Source organism: Patella vulgata, chromosome 8, assembly GCF_932274485.2.
Source record: "Patella vulgata chromosome 8, xgPatVulg1.2, whole genome shotgun sequence".
Taxonomy (NCBI): domain Eukaryota; kingdom Metazoa; phylum Mollusca; class Gastropoda; family Patellidae; genus Patella; species Patella vulgata.
This window is the reverse complement of record NC_065886.2, coordinates 53,117,317-53,137,644: the sequence shown is the minus strand read 5'-3', so window position 1 is coordinate 53,137,644 and position 20,328 is coordinate 53,117,317. Positions and strand designations below refer to the sequence as shown.

The window sequence follows — 20,328 nt, the reverse complement described above, 5'->3', positions numbered from 1 at the left end:
CACTGACAAGGGAGAACCACGCAGGAAAATCTGAATGAACTTTCTCGGCTAATGCAGGGATCGAACACCCGACCTCCAGGCTAGCGAGCTAGCGTCTTTCTTGTTAAGGACATTTGACAGTTGACAATGCATGCATGATGCCATCATCGCATCCAAATTAAGTAGGCATACAAACACACCGAGCTTTTTAAAGAGAGAGATCCAAACAATCTGATTTACGTCAATTTTTACTATGAATTCACATTGTGATTCAATTTCATTGATGCAAAGCATTAATTGTGATATCACGTAAATTTCTATATCATTATTTTGCGCTTTGAATGCCCATCCCATCCCATCCCACCATCTGATGATAAAGGATAAAGCACACAAACGTGACACTTTTCTCATAAAATGTGTTGTTTTACACAAAAAATATATATATATATATTTAGCCATGCTCTATCACTCTATGTAGCAGTTTAAATTTCGATCTCTTCCCTTCACATAAAATTTAAAATCGAGAATGTACATGCAACTATATAGCTGTCGAAAATTCCTATCATTATTTCTTTTTAAGCTGCTCGAAGTATAGTAGTCAACGATGTGCCCCTTTGTTTTTAATAAACTGACTTTAACTTGAAAATATCCCCTTAACTGAATTACATGAAATATTTCTACACGGCTTGTCGCTTCTATCAAAGCAATTACTGGGGCGAATCCATTTTTTGCGGTGGCGAACAATTTTTTTGCCCCATATATTCTCGCGGGAAAGGAGAACAAAAATACTTAAAAATGGTAGTGATCCCCGTGGTAATTTACTCCGAACGGGCCGGTTGGTGACTTTGTTGATTGCCCGTGAGTCCGTCCACCGAGGGCCGGGCTTAGCACTCCCAAGTGGGGGCAGCACGACCCCTCCCCCTTTCTGAAAGTCCTGGATCCGCCCCGGAATTAAATAGTTTTACTCAAAAGTATATCAAAGACTCTAAACGTTTAATATAGAAAGCACAAGATGAATAAATAAATAAAAAATGATGCAATAAACGTTTAATATAGAAAGCATAAGATAAATAAATAAATAATGACCCATTAATCCTGAAATGAAATGGGGTTTAACGTCCTACTGTTCTGCTCCTATACTGGGCTAATGAAGACGGGCATACGCCATACAGTGTGCTATGAGGGAAATTTTGCCCGGGCAGCGGCACTATCGCCTACTCTTATATCGAATTCCAACTGCCAAGGGATCTTTTACGTGCATTCCAATGTTTACAAGGGACCTCGGTTTTTCGTCTCATCCGAAGGACTAGACAGCTGTCCTTGTCAGGCCCTCCGTCCTGCATCACTGACAAGGAGAAACCACGTCGGAAAATCGGGATGAACTTTCTCGGCCAATGCAGGGATCGAACACCCGACCTCCATCCAGGCTAGCGAGCCAGCGCCTTACCCACCTAGCCACCGTGGCTCCCCCATTAATCCTTATAATTTTTAGGGAGTGTTTATTAATGAATAATGATGTATTAATTCTTATAATTTTTAGCGAGTGTTTATGAATGGATTATGCTGTATTAATTGTTATAATTTGCAAGATGAGTTTATAGATAATTAAATTACCTATTAATTAAATTACCTATCAATTCACCAAACTAATCTATAAAATTGTTTAATATTTTGTGATAAGATTCATAATTTATTGTATAAATTGTTCTTTTTCCCAAGGGTTTAGTACTGAAAGAGAAAATGGCCGTTTGAAATTTACATAATTTCACATGGCAATCTTTACGACTATGAGAACACTGGATTGTTCTGTACCTGTGAGGGGGGGGGGGCGAATGGTTAGTAATAAGTCATTAAGTCAGCTGGCGTGGTTTCGATTCCCCGGTTGTACGTGACAAGGAGTTGGATCGCCTGTCAAACCTTATGGGTTTTCTCCGGGTCCTCCGGTTTCCTCCCACTGCTAAAGACCTCTACGCTTAAGCGTATTATTGAAATAAAATTGAACCATATGTTTGTCCCGAAATGACCTAGTTTGTGTCGAGTGGACGTTACGCACACACACACACACACACACACCCCCACACACACACACACACTCTCTCTCTCTCTCTCTCTCTCTCTCTTAATTTTCTGCATTACTAGATAAATAAAAATGAAATGAAATGGGGTTTAACGTCCTACTGTTCAGCTCAGACTGGGCTAATGTAGACGGGCGTACACCATACAGGGTGCTATGAGGGAAAATATGCCCGGGCAGGGGTACTATGGCCTACTCTTATATCGAATTCCAACTGCCAGGTGATCTTTTACGTGCAAGCCAATGTATACGCGGGACCGCCCAATCCTTAAACCTTCCTGCACCACTGACAAGGGGAAACCACGTTGGGAAATCCCAATAAACTTTCTCGGCCAATGCATGGATGAAACACGTGACTTCTAGGCCAGTGTCTTACCCACTTAGCCACCGCGGCTCCCTAAATAAATAACAACTTTCATCAATTGTGTAATAATAATAAGAATTTGTATTTTATTGGTGATCTGAGGAGTATTAATGATGACGTGTTCATATTTTAGGCGTACCCAAAATCCATCAATGTCCTGCACCCTATTACTAAAAGACCAACGGATGAACTACCAGCGTTGTATCGTTTGTGTAACGATAAACAAGGACTCATCAATACTCTCATCAACCTCACAACATTTGGTAGAATGTTCCTGTAAGTATTCATGTAAACTAAACATCTTATATGAAAGGGCGCACTATAAATATGCCGTAATAATAATAATAATAATAATAATAATAATAAAATTGTTTCAATGGCATTTGTAAATGAACTGGAATATACAGGTCACAATTTTATGGAATACAATTACTGCTACTGAGCGACGTTTCGACTAGACTTCTCTAGTTATTATCAAGCAATGATAAAATATGAAAATATAACAGGACAATATATAATCAAAACGTCGCTCAATAATAAGCAGTAATTTTATTCCATAGAATTGTCACTTGTATAAGTATACATGTAATTCTAGGAATTGTTTTTCTGCTACAACCAGGGGCCTGTTTCACGAAATTTTAATTAAGATAAAATCCACATTTTAGTAATTTGATTAGAAAATATAAGATTGATTTTAGTGCTTAGCCAATCAAAATTGAAGTATCTACTAAAATGTGGATTTTATCTTTAGTTAAGATTTCGAGAAACAAGGCCCAGGCTGTTGAATATCTTATGAAATCAATTTCATTTATCATTTTTATTTAGACTGAATGAATACGAGTTATTATCCTTATGGAGATGGGTTGGTTGCAGTGGTGATGAAATAGCGGAGCTTTATATCCAAGCTATTGATAAAAAGGTTGAAGAAGCAGGAAAAAACATGGAAATAGTTGTAAGTCTGTTACTCACTGCTTTAACAATAATTATTGAATACATGTTGCGATTTCTGAATTGTGTAAAAGTATTTCAGAGCTAGATAGTAAAAAAAACCTATAAAGAATCTAGAAGGGATGAACGCTTCCTCATTTTAGTTAATATATATTTCTCATTAATTTAAACACATTATGGAAGAGTTAAATCTGCCTATTGCAGGTATTTCTTTAGGCCTAAAATGATATCTAAAATATTAATTAGACATTAATGAAATTATCCAGATCATAATCAACTCTCGGTGGCATTGGATACTCGAGATTTTAACTAGATTAGAGCGGTTCGCCGTTTAACAATTTAATTTAAAAATGGTAAAGCGAGGTTAAGTCCCGAATATACCAATGCCCTGGTTACATGCACACATGTTGTCAGAACTACAAACAGTGATAACTTGGCTCAGAATAAAGTAATTTGAATGGAATTTTCAATATTTTCTTTTTTCATCATCTATTTTTAAATTACTATAGCAAGAATAACCAGCTCTTTATTAAACTCTTAACTAATGTATCGTTTATTATCGATAATTTAATTATTTTTTAAAGTTAATTTTTGTTTTTAAATAATTTATAATGATTTTGGTGAAATCATTTAATGATTTACTGAAGTTTTTTTTAAAAAATAGTCACATCCACAAAGACAGGGCTGGGGTGTCGCAACTAAGTAAAAATAGCTACGCCAACAAAGACAGGGCGGGGTGTCGCAACTAAGTAAAAATAGCTACGCCAACAAAGACAGGGCGGGGTGCCGCTACTAAGTTAAGATAGTCACGTCCAACAAAGACAGGGCGGGGTGCCGCTACTAAGTTAAGATAGTCACGTCCAACAAAGACAGGGCGGGTGCCGCTACTAAGTTAAGATAGTCACGTCCAACAAAGACAGGGCGGGGTGCCGCTACTAAGTTAAGATAGTCACGTCCAACAAAGACAGGGCTGGGGTGTCGCTACTAAGTTAAAATAGCTACGCCAACAAAGACAGGGCGGGGTGCCGCTACTAAATTTAAAAAATATTCAACAGGAGTAGACACACTTCTCTTCCGAAATACCAGAAGTGCCCCATTTTTGTAATGCTGAATCTTTTAGTAAATCAGTCATACCAAACATGCCCATATTATCGAATCGAAAAATATGACCGAAATGCGGGTATTATTAGCCCCTGCAAATTATCTGGAGTAACTATAAAAAATGCCCTCTCTTTAAAATACTTCTGTACAACACTGGTCATGACCCCAATCCTTTATATTTTCAGATTTTATCGTTCCTAGATGCTGTGTCGTTTCTCATGGAAATGGGACATTTCCAATCAGGATTACATTCTGTTTTAAACAAGCGACTCGTGTTCCTGGTATGTAATTAGATTTAGCACCTGTTAGATCAAGGTGTATGTAATGTTGTTAGATTGGTAATTTGAGGAAGTCCCCCTCCACCTAAATAATACCCCACAAGTAAAAATAGGTTTAGCACCTGGTAGATTAAGGTATATATTTTTTCGGGTGACCTGAAAACCTGAATAGACATTTTTGACAATTCGTTCGTTCATTCCTTCCTGGAGTTTTACGTCCACTTCCACCAAGGGTGATATCGTAGACAAGATTTTTGAAAATAGACAATTTTGTTATTTATACGTCTGTCTGGTCCAACCATCCATCCGTCCATACACCCTCTTATTTTCATCGTCTTCATTACTGTGGGAGCAGAACAGTAGGGTGTTATAGAGAGGGAGCTCAGGGGGTTAACCTAGCTGAAAAGTGTACCAATTTTCTCCTAATCTCCCATTATGTATCTTTAAGAGACAAAAGATAACCCTTTTATTGTTACCTAATGTAACGGATGCACGGCGTGAAAATCAAAGCTTAGTGGCAAGAAAAAATTATCACTACGGGTAAAATAGAATCGCTATACAGGAACAGGATACCCCCTGGGTTTTTTTGTTAATTTTTTAATTAACAATTATAAACATTTGCGTTCTTTGAAAATTACTAATTTACTATTATTATATGATTTACCTAAGTATATCACCTCATTTTGCATGAACACCCCGCCCCCCGAACAATTTAATCGCCACAGGTGAGATGAACCTAATCAGAACAATGGACCAATTACTAATTGCTATCTCACCAACGTTCATACGGTCTGTCATTGAGTCAACTTGTGTGGTTTCGATTCCCCGCTTGTACGCGACAAGAAGTAGGGTCGCCTTCCACCCTCGTGGGTTTTCTCCGGGTCCTCTGGTTTCCTTCCACTGCTAAAGACCCCTACGCGCAAGTGAATTGTTGAAATAAAATTGAATCTTATGTTAGTCCCGAAATGATCTAGTTTGTGTTGAGTTGACGTTACCCCCCCCTCTCTCTCTCTCTCTCTCTCTCTCTCTCTCTCCAACGTAACCTGAAATAGTTATTGTACGTTTGAAACGTCAATATCTGATTAAAATACAGATCTATATTTCGTTTCGTTTTTTTATACTTTCGATGGCCTAAACTACATGAAAATCTGACCAGTTGTTTTTGGAGGTCGCGTCAGGGGTCGCACGAGCGGCTTTTGACGCTGTGACGTCAGACATTGATTAATGAATCAGCGTTGACGTTTCTAGTCGTTTACTCACAGTTCCGTGCATCGCACGCCAACAACTCGCCGTAACAGTCCGTTTTATTTGCTAATCACTCACTTCAAAAATGAAATGGGGTTTAACGTCCTACTGTTCTGCTCCGAACTAGGCTAATGAAGACGGGTAACGCCATACAGTGTGCTTTGAGGGAAATTTTGCCCGGACAGCAGCACTACGGCCTACTCTTATATCGAATTCCAACTGTCAAGGGATCTTTTACGTGCACGCCAATGTGTACACGGGACCTCGGTTTTTCGCCCCATCCGAACGACTAGACAGCTGCCCTTGTCAGCCCCTCCGTCCTGCATCACTGACAAGGGGAACCACGTCGGAAAATCTGGATGAACTTTCTCGGCCAATGCAGGGATAGAACACCCGACCTCCATCACTCACTTCAACCAGAACGCCGGTAAATATAACAACTCTTCCAGATCCTAGTGTAGTAAAGACAAGTAAAATGAAATTTTGAACTATAAAAAACGAAACGAAATCTGTGTTTGAATCAGATTGTTGAAACTTTAGCCTACATGTATATTGAGATTGGGGTTATATACGCAATTGTATTTTCTTTTTATTAATTAAAACAGGAAACCAGTTGCCCAACACTACCTGAGGAAACGAAATCAAGAATCTTGAATAAAGTGAAACAAAAGTTATCTATGATGTATACTAATATGGGGAAATTTAAAGAAGCCGAAAAACTACAGACACAAGTTTTGGAATGTAGGAAAAGGTATGGAAACATGGACAGGTTTTGGAATGTAGAAAAGGGTATGGAAACTTGGACAGGTTTTGCGTTTCGAATGCAAATTTTAGCTGCCAAAACTTGATTGTCAGACAGGTAGATAAAAGGTTTTAGGCAGCCGACAGTCTGGCGTATTTGAATTTTTACTGGGTGATCATATAGGCGGTACCTATAGAAGATACATTAAATAACATTAAGACTAAAACATACATTATGCAAGAGCTAAATCTGCATATTGCAGGTCTTTCTTTAGGCCTGAAATGTTATATAATTATTAATTAGACATTAATTAACTTATCCAGGCCATAATCAACTCACGATGGCATCGGATTTCTCCGATATTAAATAGATTAGAACAGTTCAGCCATATGTAGTGCCGCTGTCCGGGCAAAATTCCACTCATAGCACACTATATGGCGTATGCCCAGTTCGGAGCAGAACAGTATAGGGCGTTAAACCCATTTCATTTCCGATCGTGTATTGAAGCGAAGTAAAAATTATCCAGTAGCTCACTCAAATGAATCTTAGTAAAGTTACGTACATTGTCACTTCTGGCACTAAGCAACTACGCACTAAAAAAGGATTGTTTTGATATTAATATCGACGATTACAAAAACCCAAAATAAGAAAAACACCAGGTTAGATACCAGCTTGAGGTCGAAGTTCTGCATTCTCAGATAATAACAACGGTGGCGTGGAATCAGTATAACGTGGCCATAACTTAAAGGATAGTTGGGACCTAGAAATTGACACAAATGGGGGGAGAGAGAGAGGCAGAGAGACAGAGAGTTTAAAGTCCACTCGACACAAACTAGGTCATTTCGGGACTAACATACGGTTTTAGATTTATTTCCATAATTCGTAATTCGCTTGCGCGTAGCGGTCTTTAGCAGTGGGGGGAAACTGGAGGACCCGGAGAAAACCCAACGAGGTTGGACAGACGATCTTACTCCTTGTCACGTACAACCGGGGAATCGAAACCACGTCAGTTGACTCAATGACAGCGCACGTGCTAAGCATTCAGCCACCCCCACCCCCGACACAAATGGGTCGCAATGCATATAATAATGTAATATGAATGCATATAAACTGATTTACATTCAATCGTTTCCATTTTTCCTCTAATTTCAAATCAGTTATGTTCGGCGAAATACGCTAGAAGTCTCAATCGAATGGCAATCTTTAGCGTCTGGTTATTCCAGTCTACACCGATAGTATTTATTGCGCTTGCTCCCCATATAAGAATATGACGTCACCGTTTGACGTCACCGTCACCGTTTGAGATATATCTAGCCTCGTTTTTCGAGTCCCTTGTTACAAATGGCGCTAAAACACATTATGGTACACGATTCGTGTACCACTGGTAAAATGTTTATTTTGTCTTAAATATTGGATAAAAGAAGCCCATCTATTCCCGGTAGGATGACAACATCAATGTTGATTTAAATTGACAAATAATTTGTGTTTTCAATATCGAAGACTTTGGATGATATTGAGTTAGAGACTTTAGCTACTTGAAATCAGTATTGAAAGCTATTAATAATTTTTGGCCCCAATAGACTTTTTTTTTTAAAAAAAAAGCTTAAGGCTGATGTTTTTCTATTGTGAATAGCCTGAAAGTCCATATTTGTTTTTCGGTATGGAATATTGTACCGTTAATAAAGTTGAAAAAAAAAAAATCTTTTACAGGATAATTTAGATTTTATTATTTTTTCATACATTAGCTTTGTTGATAGCCAGCCACAAGGTGTGACAAAAGAAGTTTTAGTAGATCTTGGAACGTCTTACCATGGATTAGCCATACTTCATACTAAATTAGGTAACAAGGAACAGGTATGTCTTCATTTTTAATGCCGGCTTTCTCCAATCTCATTAGATCCTATTTTGTTTCGTTTTTATATAGTTTCCGTCTTCATTAGCCCAGGTTAGGAGCAGAACAGTAGGACGTTAAACCCCATTTCATTTCATTTTATATAGTTTAAAATTTCCTTGTTCTGGGGATTCTTTTTTGGTTAAACTTTGAGGGGATTGAAATTTAGTAAACTGATTTACATACCAGATTTAAAGACTAAATGAGTGAAAATTCAATTTTAACGGAATTTATTGCATCTACACGTGTTTGTATTATATATTCATAGAAATATTTCACAGTATAAACGTTATATAGATATATGCATTGTAAAATGGATAAGTTAATTAATGTCTAATTAATAATTTAGATAACATTTGAGGCCTAAAGAAAGACCTGCAATAGGCAGATTTAGCTCTTGTATGTTTAAGAGTTACAGGTTACTGAAGCGACAAAAAAACATAAAAAAGAATCGCGATACATCAATTCAGTGTCTCTTGATTCAATACGCGAATCGTGAGAAAGTGAATCGCGATACATCGATTCAACGATATATCGTGACCGCACTACTTCGTACCAGACCATCTTGTGAACCTACCCATTGAAATCACCATAAATGTACAAAACTGGCTATAGGAAAGTCATCAAGTACCTGCAGCTGAAAGGACTAAACCCAACACAAATACATGCTGACATGGTCTCCACTTTAGGCCTTTTTCCTCAGTAAAGAAGTAGGTAGGAGAAGTTAATCGTGGCAGAGAGAAAGCCTTCACCTCCATTAACCCAATTAACACCTGCTTTATTTCAATTACCTGGAAACACAGGAAATAATTATGGTCGGAATTTTGTTATGTAAATCAACATGAAGGTCACGAAAAGCTTAATCACAGTGCTTCGCAAAAAAATTGAAATAGGCCTTAATGTTGTTTTCATAAGGTTTTCGGAAAAAGGTGCATATTTCTGGAACAGGAGTTGCGGAAAACTAGATATAAATTTCTCTGTTTAGGTTATATACCGTCCAAATAAATTTGAAATCCACAAAATGGGGGGGGGGGGGGGGGTGATTCATGATATACCTTAAATAGTAACCAGTCTACTGAATTGTGTGAACACATGATATACCTTAAATAGTAATCAGTCTACTGAATTGTGCGAACTTTGTTTGAGTGAACATTGTAACATTGTATCTATATACAAAGCAGTCAGTTTGATATTGAACTTCATTGGATAAATTGTGTCGAGTGGACGTTAAACCCCATTTCTCTCTCTCTCTCATTGGATAAAGACTTGTTTATATCGTATCGAAACGTATCTGAACGTAGCAGATCGTGGACTCAATAGGAACAACCCTATCGTAACGCTTTACACGAGAGTGAAAACCTGACACAACAAATATTTCCTGAACAATATAATGATATAGTGATTTATGTTTTAGGCCCTGGAAAACTTTAACAAAGCTTTAAACATCCATAAACAGTGTGGATCTCGTCTAGAAATAGCTGATAGTCTACATAATATAGGAGTATTGTTGATGGAGAAACAATCATTTCAACAGGCTTTGTCATATTGTCTCGAATCTCTAGCAGTAAGTAAAAAACAAAGTATTATTTATGATAATATAGACAGTGTATCATTGCTCTCTATAGAACTAAGGGGTGGGGGAGGGGTGTGGATGACCGAATGGTTAGCACGTGCGCGCCGTATCATAAGATATGTCACTGAGTCAGATTTCACGCGCTAACGATACGCCCCCCCCCCCCCCCCGAATTACAGAAAGGAGGACAGGGTTGAGAATAATCGACCGCATTTCACAGAAACTTAATAGAATTCTTTCTTTCGTGGATATAAACAAATGATTACGTTAGTCTCGAGAACCATGCCAGGATTTGAACATTGTACATTTCAGTTCAAAAGTCCTAACCATTTTATAAGATATAATATTGCCATAACATTAAATAACATTTATTTCTCACAGATCTACGAAGAAGAATATTTTGGTCACTTACCGCCTGCTATTGGTGTCATGACTGGCAATATTGCCGTGTGTTACCGCCATCTTGGAAAACTGGATGAAGCAGAGAAGATGTATATTAAGTAAGACTTGTAGTCGAGGCCTTCGAAAGTATAAAAAAACGAAACGAAATATAGATCTGTATTTTAATCTGTATACTATTGTATAAATTATAAAACAGATTAAACGGGTACATGATTGTTGTTGTGGTAGTGTCCATATCGCATGGTAAATGTATAATAACTAATCCCTTTTATAATATTGTACATTACAATATATGCTCCCGTAATATCTGGATATTGGAGACTACACTAACGTGGCGAGTGGGTAGCGAGGCCTAACTGCAATGTCTATCTCTTTATCATTTAATTATATATGTATACGAAACATATAAACAACCAATGAATAAAACAACATTATAGTTGTAACATGATTCGAGAAGCCATTTACATTATTTTGGTTTAGTTATTCTTATAGATATACAACAACATCATATATTTATGTTGAGATAGAACATTATGTTTGTCGTCCCGCACCTGGACAACCCCCGAGATCTGGTTTGCGAGCCAGCGCTATATTTACTGGGCTACCACGACGCTTGTATTTTATATAAGCATTCAGTGCAATAAAGGACTGGGATTGTTCCGTACACACGCAGCCCTGTTTCATAAAACCTTAAATCTCAAACTAAAATTTCATCCGAACTTAAAATAGGCAATTTTCACAAAACGATATTTTAAAAGCATCAAATTCAGTTTGCGCATGCCTTGTCACCGGAAGTTTCCGTTCCCCGTTCGTCGTTATGCTACCCCAACAACATCGAGACAGGCAGAACTGTGATAGAACTGGCCACGAGTTCACAAAGCATGCTCAGACTTACATTCAGAATTAAAATTGTTCGCCATAACTGGGGATCACGTGGCTAAGTGGGTAAGACGCTGGCTCGCTAGCCTGGAGGTCGGGTGTTCGATCCCTGCATTGGCCGAGAAAGTTCATCCAGATTCTCCGGCGTGGTTTCCCCTTGTCAGTGATGCAGGACGGAGGCACTGACAAGGACAACTGTCTAGTCGTTCGGATAGGACGAAATATCCCTTGGCATTTGGAATTCGATATAAGAGTAGGCCGTAGCACACTGTATGGCGTATGGCCGTCTTCATTAGCCCAGTTTAGCAGCAGAACAGTAGGACGTTAAACCCCATTCCATTTCATTTCATTTGTTCGCCATAACTAAAATAGTAAAATATAGTCCTTTATAAAACTTTTGTTGTTTCAATGTATCAAATACATCCATAAGAAACTATGTGCAAAGATTTGCGTTTCCGGAAAATAGATATTTCTCATAAACAGTGATTGAAAGTTAAGTAAATTTTTTAACTTAAAGTCTGAGAATGCTTTGTGGACACGGGGCCTGATTGTAATTATCTCCGTTCGAACATTTCCATTTTGTGTTTGCATTCTTTTAACGGGCATGTTTTAACGACTGTTTCAAATGTGGACAAAACACACAATTTGTCCGCAATGCAAATTCCACCGTGATCTTGAAAGTTAACATACCATGTCTCGCGCACCACACCTGCCACTACCTATGGTGTATTTAATCTGTTTCGACCGTTTAATATTTTTTGAAACCCTTTTTTTTATTTTCAGAGCTAGGGAAATAGCAGTTAATGCACTGGGAAACCTTCACCCTAATGTAGCACACGCCCTCATAAATCATGGAACCCATTGTCTGAATTCTGGTAATTTTGAAGATGCGGCTAAACTATTCCAAGATGCGTGGGCCATACATCAGGTATATATTCACTTTTCGCATTTTTAATTGGGTGTGTTGGCGTTACATAAAACAAAGTGACCGTTGTCTATAATTTAGATCAATGGTTCTCAACCATTGTTTGCTAACGGCACACCTTGGAACACATGAAAAAATAGCGGCACACCTGGCTAAACATATATGAAAAATATTTGAATTTTGCAAAATAAAAACCCTATGGATTGAAATATGAATGCCCTGTTAGCACTCAACAAGGGTGGCATTTGTGCGACAGAAAAGTAGAGTGCTTAGTCGTTGGGCTGGTATAAAAAGGTTCATTCGTGTACATACTGTGGTAGTTGGTAGAGTAGGCGGGAAAACTCTGTCCGCCCTCTCCCTCATATTTCACACGCAACCATAGAGATGAATATAAAGATAATCCCAACCCCAAATGATGGAGACTTTAATCTCATTACGTTCCATTCTATTGATTTGAGCAATCCTGTGTTTTCAGAATTATTCTTTTTTTTTTTGTAGAAGTGCAATGACTCGCCAGATAACCCTTTGGTTTATAAAATAAAGGAGAAGTTGGCCCTAGCTTTATTGAAAATGAAACAGACAAAAGATGCTTTAGCGGTTTTTGACGAAGTTTGTAAGTTCATTGTTCTCTGTTACTGTTCGGGTAGTAGTTGATATTTCACATTCCCAACACACTTGAGACAACTAAGCTTTCGATCACCGAGGTGTTCAGGTAGTTCATCCTTAACATTCCCAACTGACTTGACACAATTCAGCTAGTGTTCTGGTGTGTCTGTTTTAGGTCCAACAGACATACATGTATTTGCAAAGAAATTGTTAGGATTTTCACGAGGTCCACACGGCACCTGTTAAAAAAAAACACATCTAAATCTATGGAAGCCGATAAGATAGCGCGTTACTTCCGGTCTGTATCTGTCTGTCGCATTCCTAGTGTTAAGACTTCAGCAGTCGGTGCCTGTAGTGTGATGTACAACCAGATGGACAACTGTTTGGCCTAACCAGAAAATGTCCTTCCTCGACCGTAGTCAAGACATGCACCTAACGAATACTCCCCCCAAAAGGTGTGACAGGCAGACAGACAGAGCCTTAACAAACACATGCTAATCATCTAAATCCTCCAAGACATGCTCCTAACGAACATCTAGACCATGTTTAAACACTTATCTCAATTAGAAGTAGAGTTATTGTGTGGCAGGTAGGCAGTGTGTCCGAGGCAAAGAGGTGGACAAGGGGGCTAGGAAACTGATGTACACAGCGGAGTTACAGACCAATTGAGTGAAGATTCAGCGTTTGCACAATCTGATTAGAATACAGATCTATATTTCGTTTCGTTTTTTTTATACTTTCGGTGGCCTCTACTACATGAAGATCTGACCAGTTGTGGTGGAAGGTCCCATCAGGGGTCATACGAGCAGCTTTTAACCCTATGACGTGGGACATTTAATTAACCAATCAGCGTTTATGTTTCTAGTAGGATATCCAGGGTTCCGTGCATCGCACGCCAAGAACCCGCTGCAACGAACCATTTTATTGCCTAATCCCTCACATCATCCAGAACGCGGCTTATATCACAACTCTTCCAACTCTTCAGCGTTGATGTTTCTGGTGGGTTACCCACAGTTTAGTTCGCCTCGTACCAAAAACTCGCCGTAACAGATCCTAGTGTAGTAAAGACAAGTAAAACGAAATTTTGAACTATAAAAACGAAACGAAACAGGATCTGTGATGTAATCAGATAGGTTATTGGATTCACCGTATAAGTGTCCAACCGTATGCTCCACCTTAAAGATACATTATGGGAGATAAAATAAACAGATGGCAGTTCGCGCTATAATAGTTAAAAACTAGATAGTGTAAAGGTAATTTGCTGAAAATTTCAGTCAAATTGATCCACTATGAGCCGAGAAAAAAGCGGTTGAAATTTTTGCATAGTCTCGGTCATCATTACTAAAATCATTAATATAAACATCATAGTCTCGATTATCCACTTTTTCTGATTTAATTATCAACGGCCGTTAGTGGCATATAGGAATCTAATCCAGCCAGCATCGAAGGCTAGCCTTGACATCGAGAGTTTATTATGGTCTGGATAAGTTAATTAATGTCTAATTGATAATTTAGATAACATTTCAGGCCTAAAGAAAGACTTGTAATAAGTAGATTTTGCTCTTGCTTAATGTATGTTTAATTTAACGGAACCACACGAAACTCAAACTCAAATCGTGATAGTAGGAACCTAGCATTAGCAACGTATCCTTTCATAATTTGAGGTTTCATATTAAAAAGAGTAAAAAACGTGTACAATGTAAATATGTTAATAATAACAATGTCTAATCGCTTTTTACTTCCAGTTAAAATAGTGACGGAGCGTAATTTGATCGAAGATGCCTTTATACCTTTGTATACGTTAGTTGTTAAAGAGCTGATGGAGCAGAAGCAATACCAAAGGGCATTAGATATAACCACAGCTCTGCTGCAATCGTCCAAAAAACAGGAGTTTGACTTTTTACATTTAGATATGATTAGCAACAACATTAAAGTTGATCAAGCCCTGCTTAAGCAGTTTTCACTTGAAGAGGGTCTAAAGCTGTAAGTCGATTGGTTTCTTGTTACTTGGATTCGTGTTCTGGATGTGTTGTTAACAGTGCTCAGTCTGGGTTCCATTTTTTTCCGCCAATTTTTCATTTTAATTTATTAACCATATACTTTTTCCGCCAAAAAATGTTAATAATAATCAGTAATTTTTAGTACATTTTTACTTTCAATATAAATACATACAATATACATACGATGTTACAATTTACAAAATTCTTCTCTGCTTTGCAGAGGTCCCTTTTTTGAAAGCTTTTTTTAGTACATTACAAACAGTTGTGAATGAATTTATTAACCATATACTTTTTCCGCCAAAAGAAAGTTAATAATAATTAATAATCAGTAATTTTTACTACATTTTAACTTTCAATAGAAATACATACTGATATACATACGATATTACAATTTACAAAATTCTTCTCTGCTTTGCAGAGATCCGTTGTTTGAAAGCTTTTTTTAGTACACTACAACCAGTTTTGAATGAATTGGAACAAACATTGTTTGATACCTGCATCATACCTTAACCAAGGATTTGAAACTTTCCATTCGTTCCTAAGAGATCTACGTTATTCAAATACACCTAAGCTTTTCGAATGTTTCCTCTGTAGCTAACTTTTGAAGTAGGCCAATTTTGGAAGTAGAATAATCATTTCAGCATGCCAAGAAAGTGTAATATATTCAGATGGACGAAAGCTCCTCCCACTGCTAAATACCCCTACGCGCAAGCGAATTATTGAAATAAAATTAAACCATATGTTAGTCTCGAAATGACCTAGTTTGTGTCGAGTGGACGTTAAACCCCATTTCTCTTTCTCTCTTAATTTATTTATTACTACTCTTACTGTAAATACTATTCAACACTAATCCAAGATTAATTAAACATACATTATGACGTCACATTAATAATGACGTCATTGTATTAATCATATTAAACAGACATTATGCAAGAGCTACATCTGTCTATTGCAGGTCTTTCTTTAGGCCTGAAATGCTATCTGAATTATTAATTAGACATTAATTAACTTATCCAGACCATAATCAACTCTCGATGTCATCACTAGCCTGCTAAATTTATTGGATTTGAATCCGACGTGCTACTCAACGCTCATTGATGATTAAATCCAATAGAGGCTATGTTTTTTTTATCGTACCGACTTTAGTAATGATGATCAATTTGACGGAAATTTTCAGCAAATTTACACTATCTAGTTTTTAACTATTATACTGAGAACTGCCAGCTCTTTATCTAATCTCCCATAATGTATCTTTAACAGTCAAATTGATAACCCTATTATTGATACCTCATGTAACGGATGCAACGGCGTGAAAATCAACGCTTAGTGGCAAGAAAAAATTATCGCGACGGGTAAAATAGAAGTTTTTGTTTATAACAATATAAACATTTACGTTCTTTGAAAATTATCGCTACGTTCTTTTTTGTTAATTTTTAATTAAAAATATAAACATTGACGTGGCAAGAAAAAAATTATCGCTACGGGTAAAAAAAGGAATCCCCATATAGGAATTGGATATCCTGTTGGTTTTTGTTAATTTTTAATCAATAATATAAACATTTATTCGCATTTCAAATCATTTAATCTGAATTTAATTTGATTAAAACAATATTTGTGAAGACAAACATATGTAATGCAGTGAGGTGTGAGGGGGGGGGGGATGGGGTTTAACGTCCACTCGACACAAACCAGGTCATTTCGGTTCAATTTTATTTCAACAATTCGCTTGCGACTGGGGGTCTTTAGCAGTGGGAGGAAACCGGAGGACCCGGAGAAAACCCACGTACAACCAGGGAATCGAAACCACGCCAGTTGACTCAATGACAGACCTTAGGATACAACGCTAACCATCCTATCATTCAACCCCACTGTATCTCGGTTTATCATGCATCTCGAACAACAAGACTGAATAATCTCAAGAAAGCGTCTTGGAAAGAGAGAGAAAAATGGGGTTTAACGTACACTCGACACAAACTAGATCATTTCGGGACTAACATATGGTTTAATTTTATTTCAATATTCGCTTGCGCGTAGGGGTCTTTAGCAGTGAGAGGAAACCGGAGGACCCGGAGAAAACCCACGAGGTTGGAAGGCGATCCTACTCCTTGTCACGTACAACCGGGGATTCGAAACCACGCCAGTTGACTCAATGACAGGCTTTATGATACAGCACGCACGTGCAAAGCGTCTTGGCTAACAATGGAATCAAATGCATGCCCACCAATCCATTTTGAATCCCAAATAACATTAACTATTATCAATAGATGAACTGCCGACTTAGGTTCGTTCAGATTTAAGATGGGCACATCAACTCTGTTCGCTACAAAAATATGTCTACTGACTTATTACATATGGAGCAGCGTAGATCTATGAAATTTCATTTTAACATATCTTCGTAAATACTGAACGGAAATGAACCATTTTGGACGATATCCATCTTTCATCATATTGTAGTTAGCAACTAATTCCACATTGAGACTTTAAAGGGACTTTATCGCAGTTCTCACTATAATAGTTAAAAACTTTCAGTCAAATTGATCCACTCAGAACCGAGATATTAGCTTTTAAATTTTAGGCCTAGCCTCGACCATCATTACTAAAGTCGGTACGATAAAAAAAATAGTCTCGATTATGCATTTTTTGATTTAATCATCAATGAGCGTTGAGCAGCAGATCGGATTCAAATCCAGTAAATATCGCAGGATAGTGATGACATCGAGAGTTGGTTATGGTCTGGATTAGTTAATTAATGTCTAATTAATAGTCTATATAACCATAGAACTAGAATACTAGTATTCTAGTTCTAGTTCTATGATATAACATTTCAGGCCTTACAATGACATCATTATTAATGTGACGTCATAATGTATAAGTCTTAATGTTATTGCAGGCTAACGATGGCATTGAGAGTTTATTATGGTCTAGATAGGTTAATTAATGTCTAATTAATAATTTAGATAACATTTCAGGCCTAAAGAAAGACCGGCAATAGGCAGATTTATCTCTTGTATAATGTATGTTTAAATAATAAATCCATGTTCATTGTATTTGTAGATGGCCTGAGAGTTTCACTTTATTAAAACAATTAGCAGAATCCCATCTTATCCCTAAAGAGGAAACACAGAAATTATTGGAGCAGTTAGACAAGTCGTATGACCACATCAGTATTAAAGATGGCGTTTATGAGAATGCAATGGCATGGTGCCAGAATGCAGGGAAAAGGGAAGCCCTTCTACAGATTTGTAAACACGCAGTAAAAAAATGTCCAGACAACACGGTGAGACCCTTTTGTTCTTAATTTGCGATTGTAGGATAAAATACCTCTACTCTTGAACCAAAAATTAAGCAATGACTGTAGGCTTTGATATATAGTTATCGAGTGTTCTTACCGTTGTTGGGGGTGGGGAATAAAATTGAACCAAGTCACTCTATCTCCTGATATATTAGGGGGTTGGATGGCCGAATTGTTAGCGAGTGTGCGTTGTATTATAAGGTCTCTCATTGAGTCAACTGGCGTGGTTTCGATTCCCCGGTTGTACTTGACAGTTCATCGCGATATTTTGGCGTAGGTTCCTCTTGTCATTGGTGCAGGACGGAGGGCCTGACAAGGACAGTTATCTAGCCACGTGTACACCTTGGCGTGCACGTAAAAGATCCCATGGCAGTTGGAATTCGATATAAGAGTTGGTCATAGCGCCGCTGTGCGGGCAAAATGTCCTTCTTAGCATACTGTATGGTGTATGCTCGTCTTCATTAGCCCAGTTTAGTAGCAGAACATTAGGACGTTAAAACCCATTTTATTTCATTTTTCATTTAATACCCACCCAACCTTTCCGTCGTCATTTTAATGATTCTATCATGTATTGTAATTTCAGACATTTTTGCGCCACCTCACCCAAATGTTACACGAAGACAAGGAGTATGAGGATGCTCTGCCTTATGCAACTAAACTCGCAGAGAAGTCAGCCGATCAACCCGAAATATTACTAATAGCAGGAGAAATATGTGCAAGAACCAAGAATTACCAACAAGCTCAAACATACTTCCAAACAATTATAGACAATTTCACTGATCAAACTGTGCTAGTCGAACAAGCTTATTCTGGATTAAGGATTGTTAGTTCGTTTGTGCAAAATCAAAGTTAATCCAGGTGCTTTAAAACCAGAAAGGCGTTTATTTATACTGACGACTACCTCTACCAAAGCTTTTACTACTATCAAGTAAAAGGTTACCGGATAAGCTTCAATTTTTTTTAAATAATGCAAGTAATTATGTCAACATATCATTTCCATAAGTATAACACGAACTCAAATGTCAATATTACCTGCAAAAGTTTCCGCCATTCTCCGTGAGTAGTCGTAACTTTCCCTAAATAAACAATCCGTGACGTCATTTTAGTCCTTCTGCTCATATTCTAGTCTATCAGAAGGATTAATATGACGTCACGGATTGTTTATTGACGGAAAGTTACCACTACTCACGGAGAATGGCAGAAATTACTAACGTTGAAATTTACCTGTTGCAGGTAATATTGACATTAGGGTTGGTGTTGTTATACTTATGTATACACAATTTCTAGCATTATTTAAAAAAGTTTTTTCGGTGACCTTTAAGCCAAGTCCTTTACACATACATTAAGTTCGAATTAAAATCTATCGGAATAGCTAAAGGAATGAGATAGTTTTTAATTTAACCCACTGTTGAAGATAAACTCTTTCATCTTAATAAAACAATCCAGAACATCAAAGTTAATTCAATGGGCAACACTTTCTTACTTTTACCAGAAAAGAGACTTTTCCTTCATGAACAACGTGGTCGCCAATGTGAAAACATATTACCAACCATCCATGTGACCAGGAACTTCCCGGAGCTTCCTCAAGTTGCAACAATGTGTTAAATGTATAACAAGCGGAGTAAATGTATTTTCCTTTCATTTGTGTGGTTTATTACGCAAAGTAAATTTTCCCACCAAGTTGGGATTTCGATTTCACGGGTTGTACGTGACAAGGAGTAGGGTCGCCTTCTAACCTCGTGGGTTTTCTAGGGATCCTCCGGTTTCCCCCCACTGCTAAAGACCCCTATGCGCAAGCGAATTATTGAAATAAAATTGAACCATGTGTTAGTCCTCTCCATTTTGCGTCAAGATGAACACCTTTAAAAAATAACTTTTCAGTGATATCCTAGGACGTTACCCCCCCTCCCCCTCTCTCTCTCTCTCTCTCTCTCTCTCTCTCTCTCTCTCACACACACACCCACACCCACACAGAAACATTATCCTTGAGTTAGACAAGGAGGTTTAGTTCCTTTGAAAATGGGAAGAA

At 37.7% G+C, this 20,328-nt stretch overlaps 1 protein-coding gene across 1 annotated transcript in view; it reads left to right on the top strand.

Annotated features, from left to right (window-relative positions):
• Window positions 1-19,387, top strand: part of LOC126831058 (TPR repeat-containing protein DDB_G0287407) — a 42,195-nt gene extending 22,808 nt beyond the window's left edge. Inside the window, exons 16-27 of the mRNA XM_056102920.1 lie at window positions 2,551-2,693; window positions 3,243-3,369; window positions 4,652-4,747; window positions 6,595-6,740; window positions 8,477-8,585; window positions 10,037-10,186; window positions 10,577-10,695; window positions 12,260-12,404; window positions 12,900-13,014; window positions 14,753-14,990; window positions 18,062-18,284; window positions 18,883-19,387. Of these exons, the coding sequence (XP_055958895.1) occupies window positions 2,551-2,693; window positions 3,243-3,369; window positions 4,652-4,747; window positions 6,595-6,740; window positions 8,477-8,585; window positions 10,037-10,186; window positions 10,577-10,695; window positions 12,260-12,404; window positions 12,900-13,014; window positions 14,753-14,990; window positions 18,062-18,284; window positions 18,883-19,152 (1,881 nt within the window). The 3' untranslated portion in view covers window positions 19,153-19,387. The remainder of the gene's footprint in view (window positions 1-2,550; window positions 2,694-3,242; window positions 3,370-4,651; window positions 4,748-6,594; window positions 6,741-8,476; window positions 8,586-10,036; window positions 10,187-10,576; window positions 10,696-12,259; window positions 12,405-12,899; window positions 13,015-14,752; window positions 14,991-18,061; window positions 18,285-18,882) is intronic.
• Window positions 19,388-20,328: the final 941 nt, after the last annotated feature.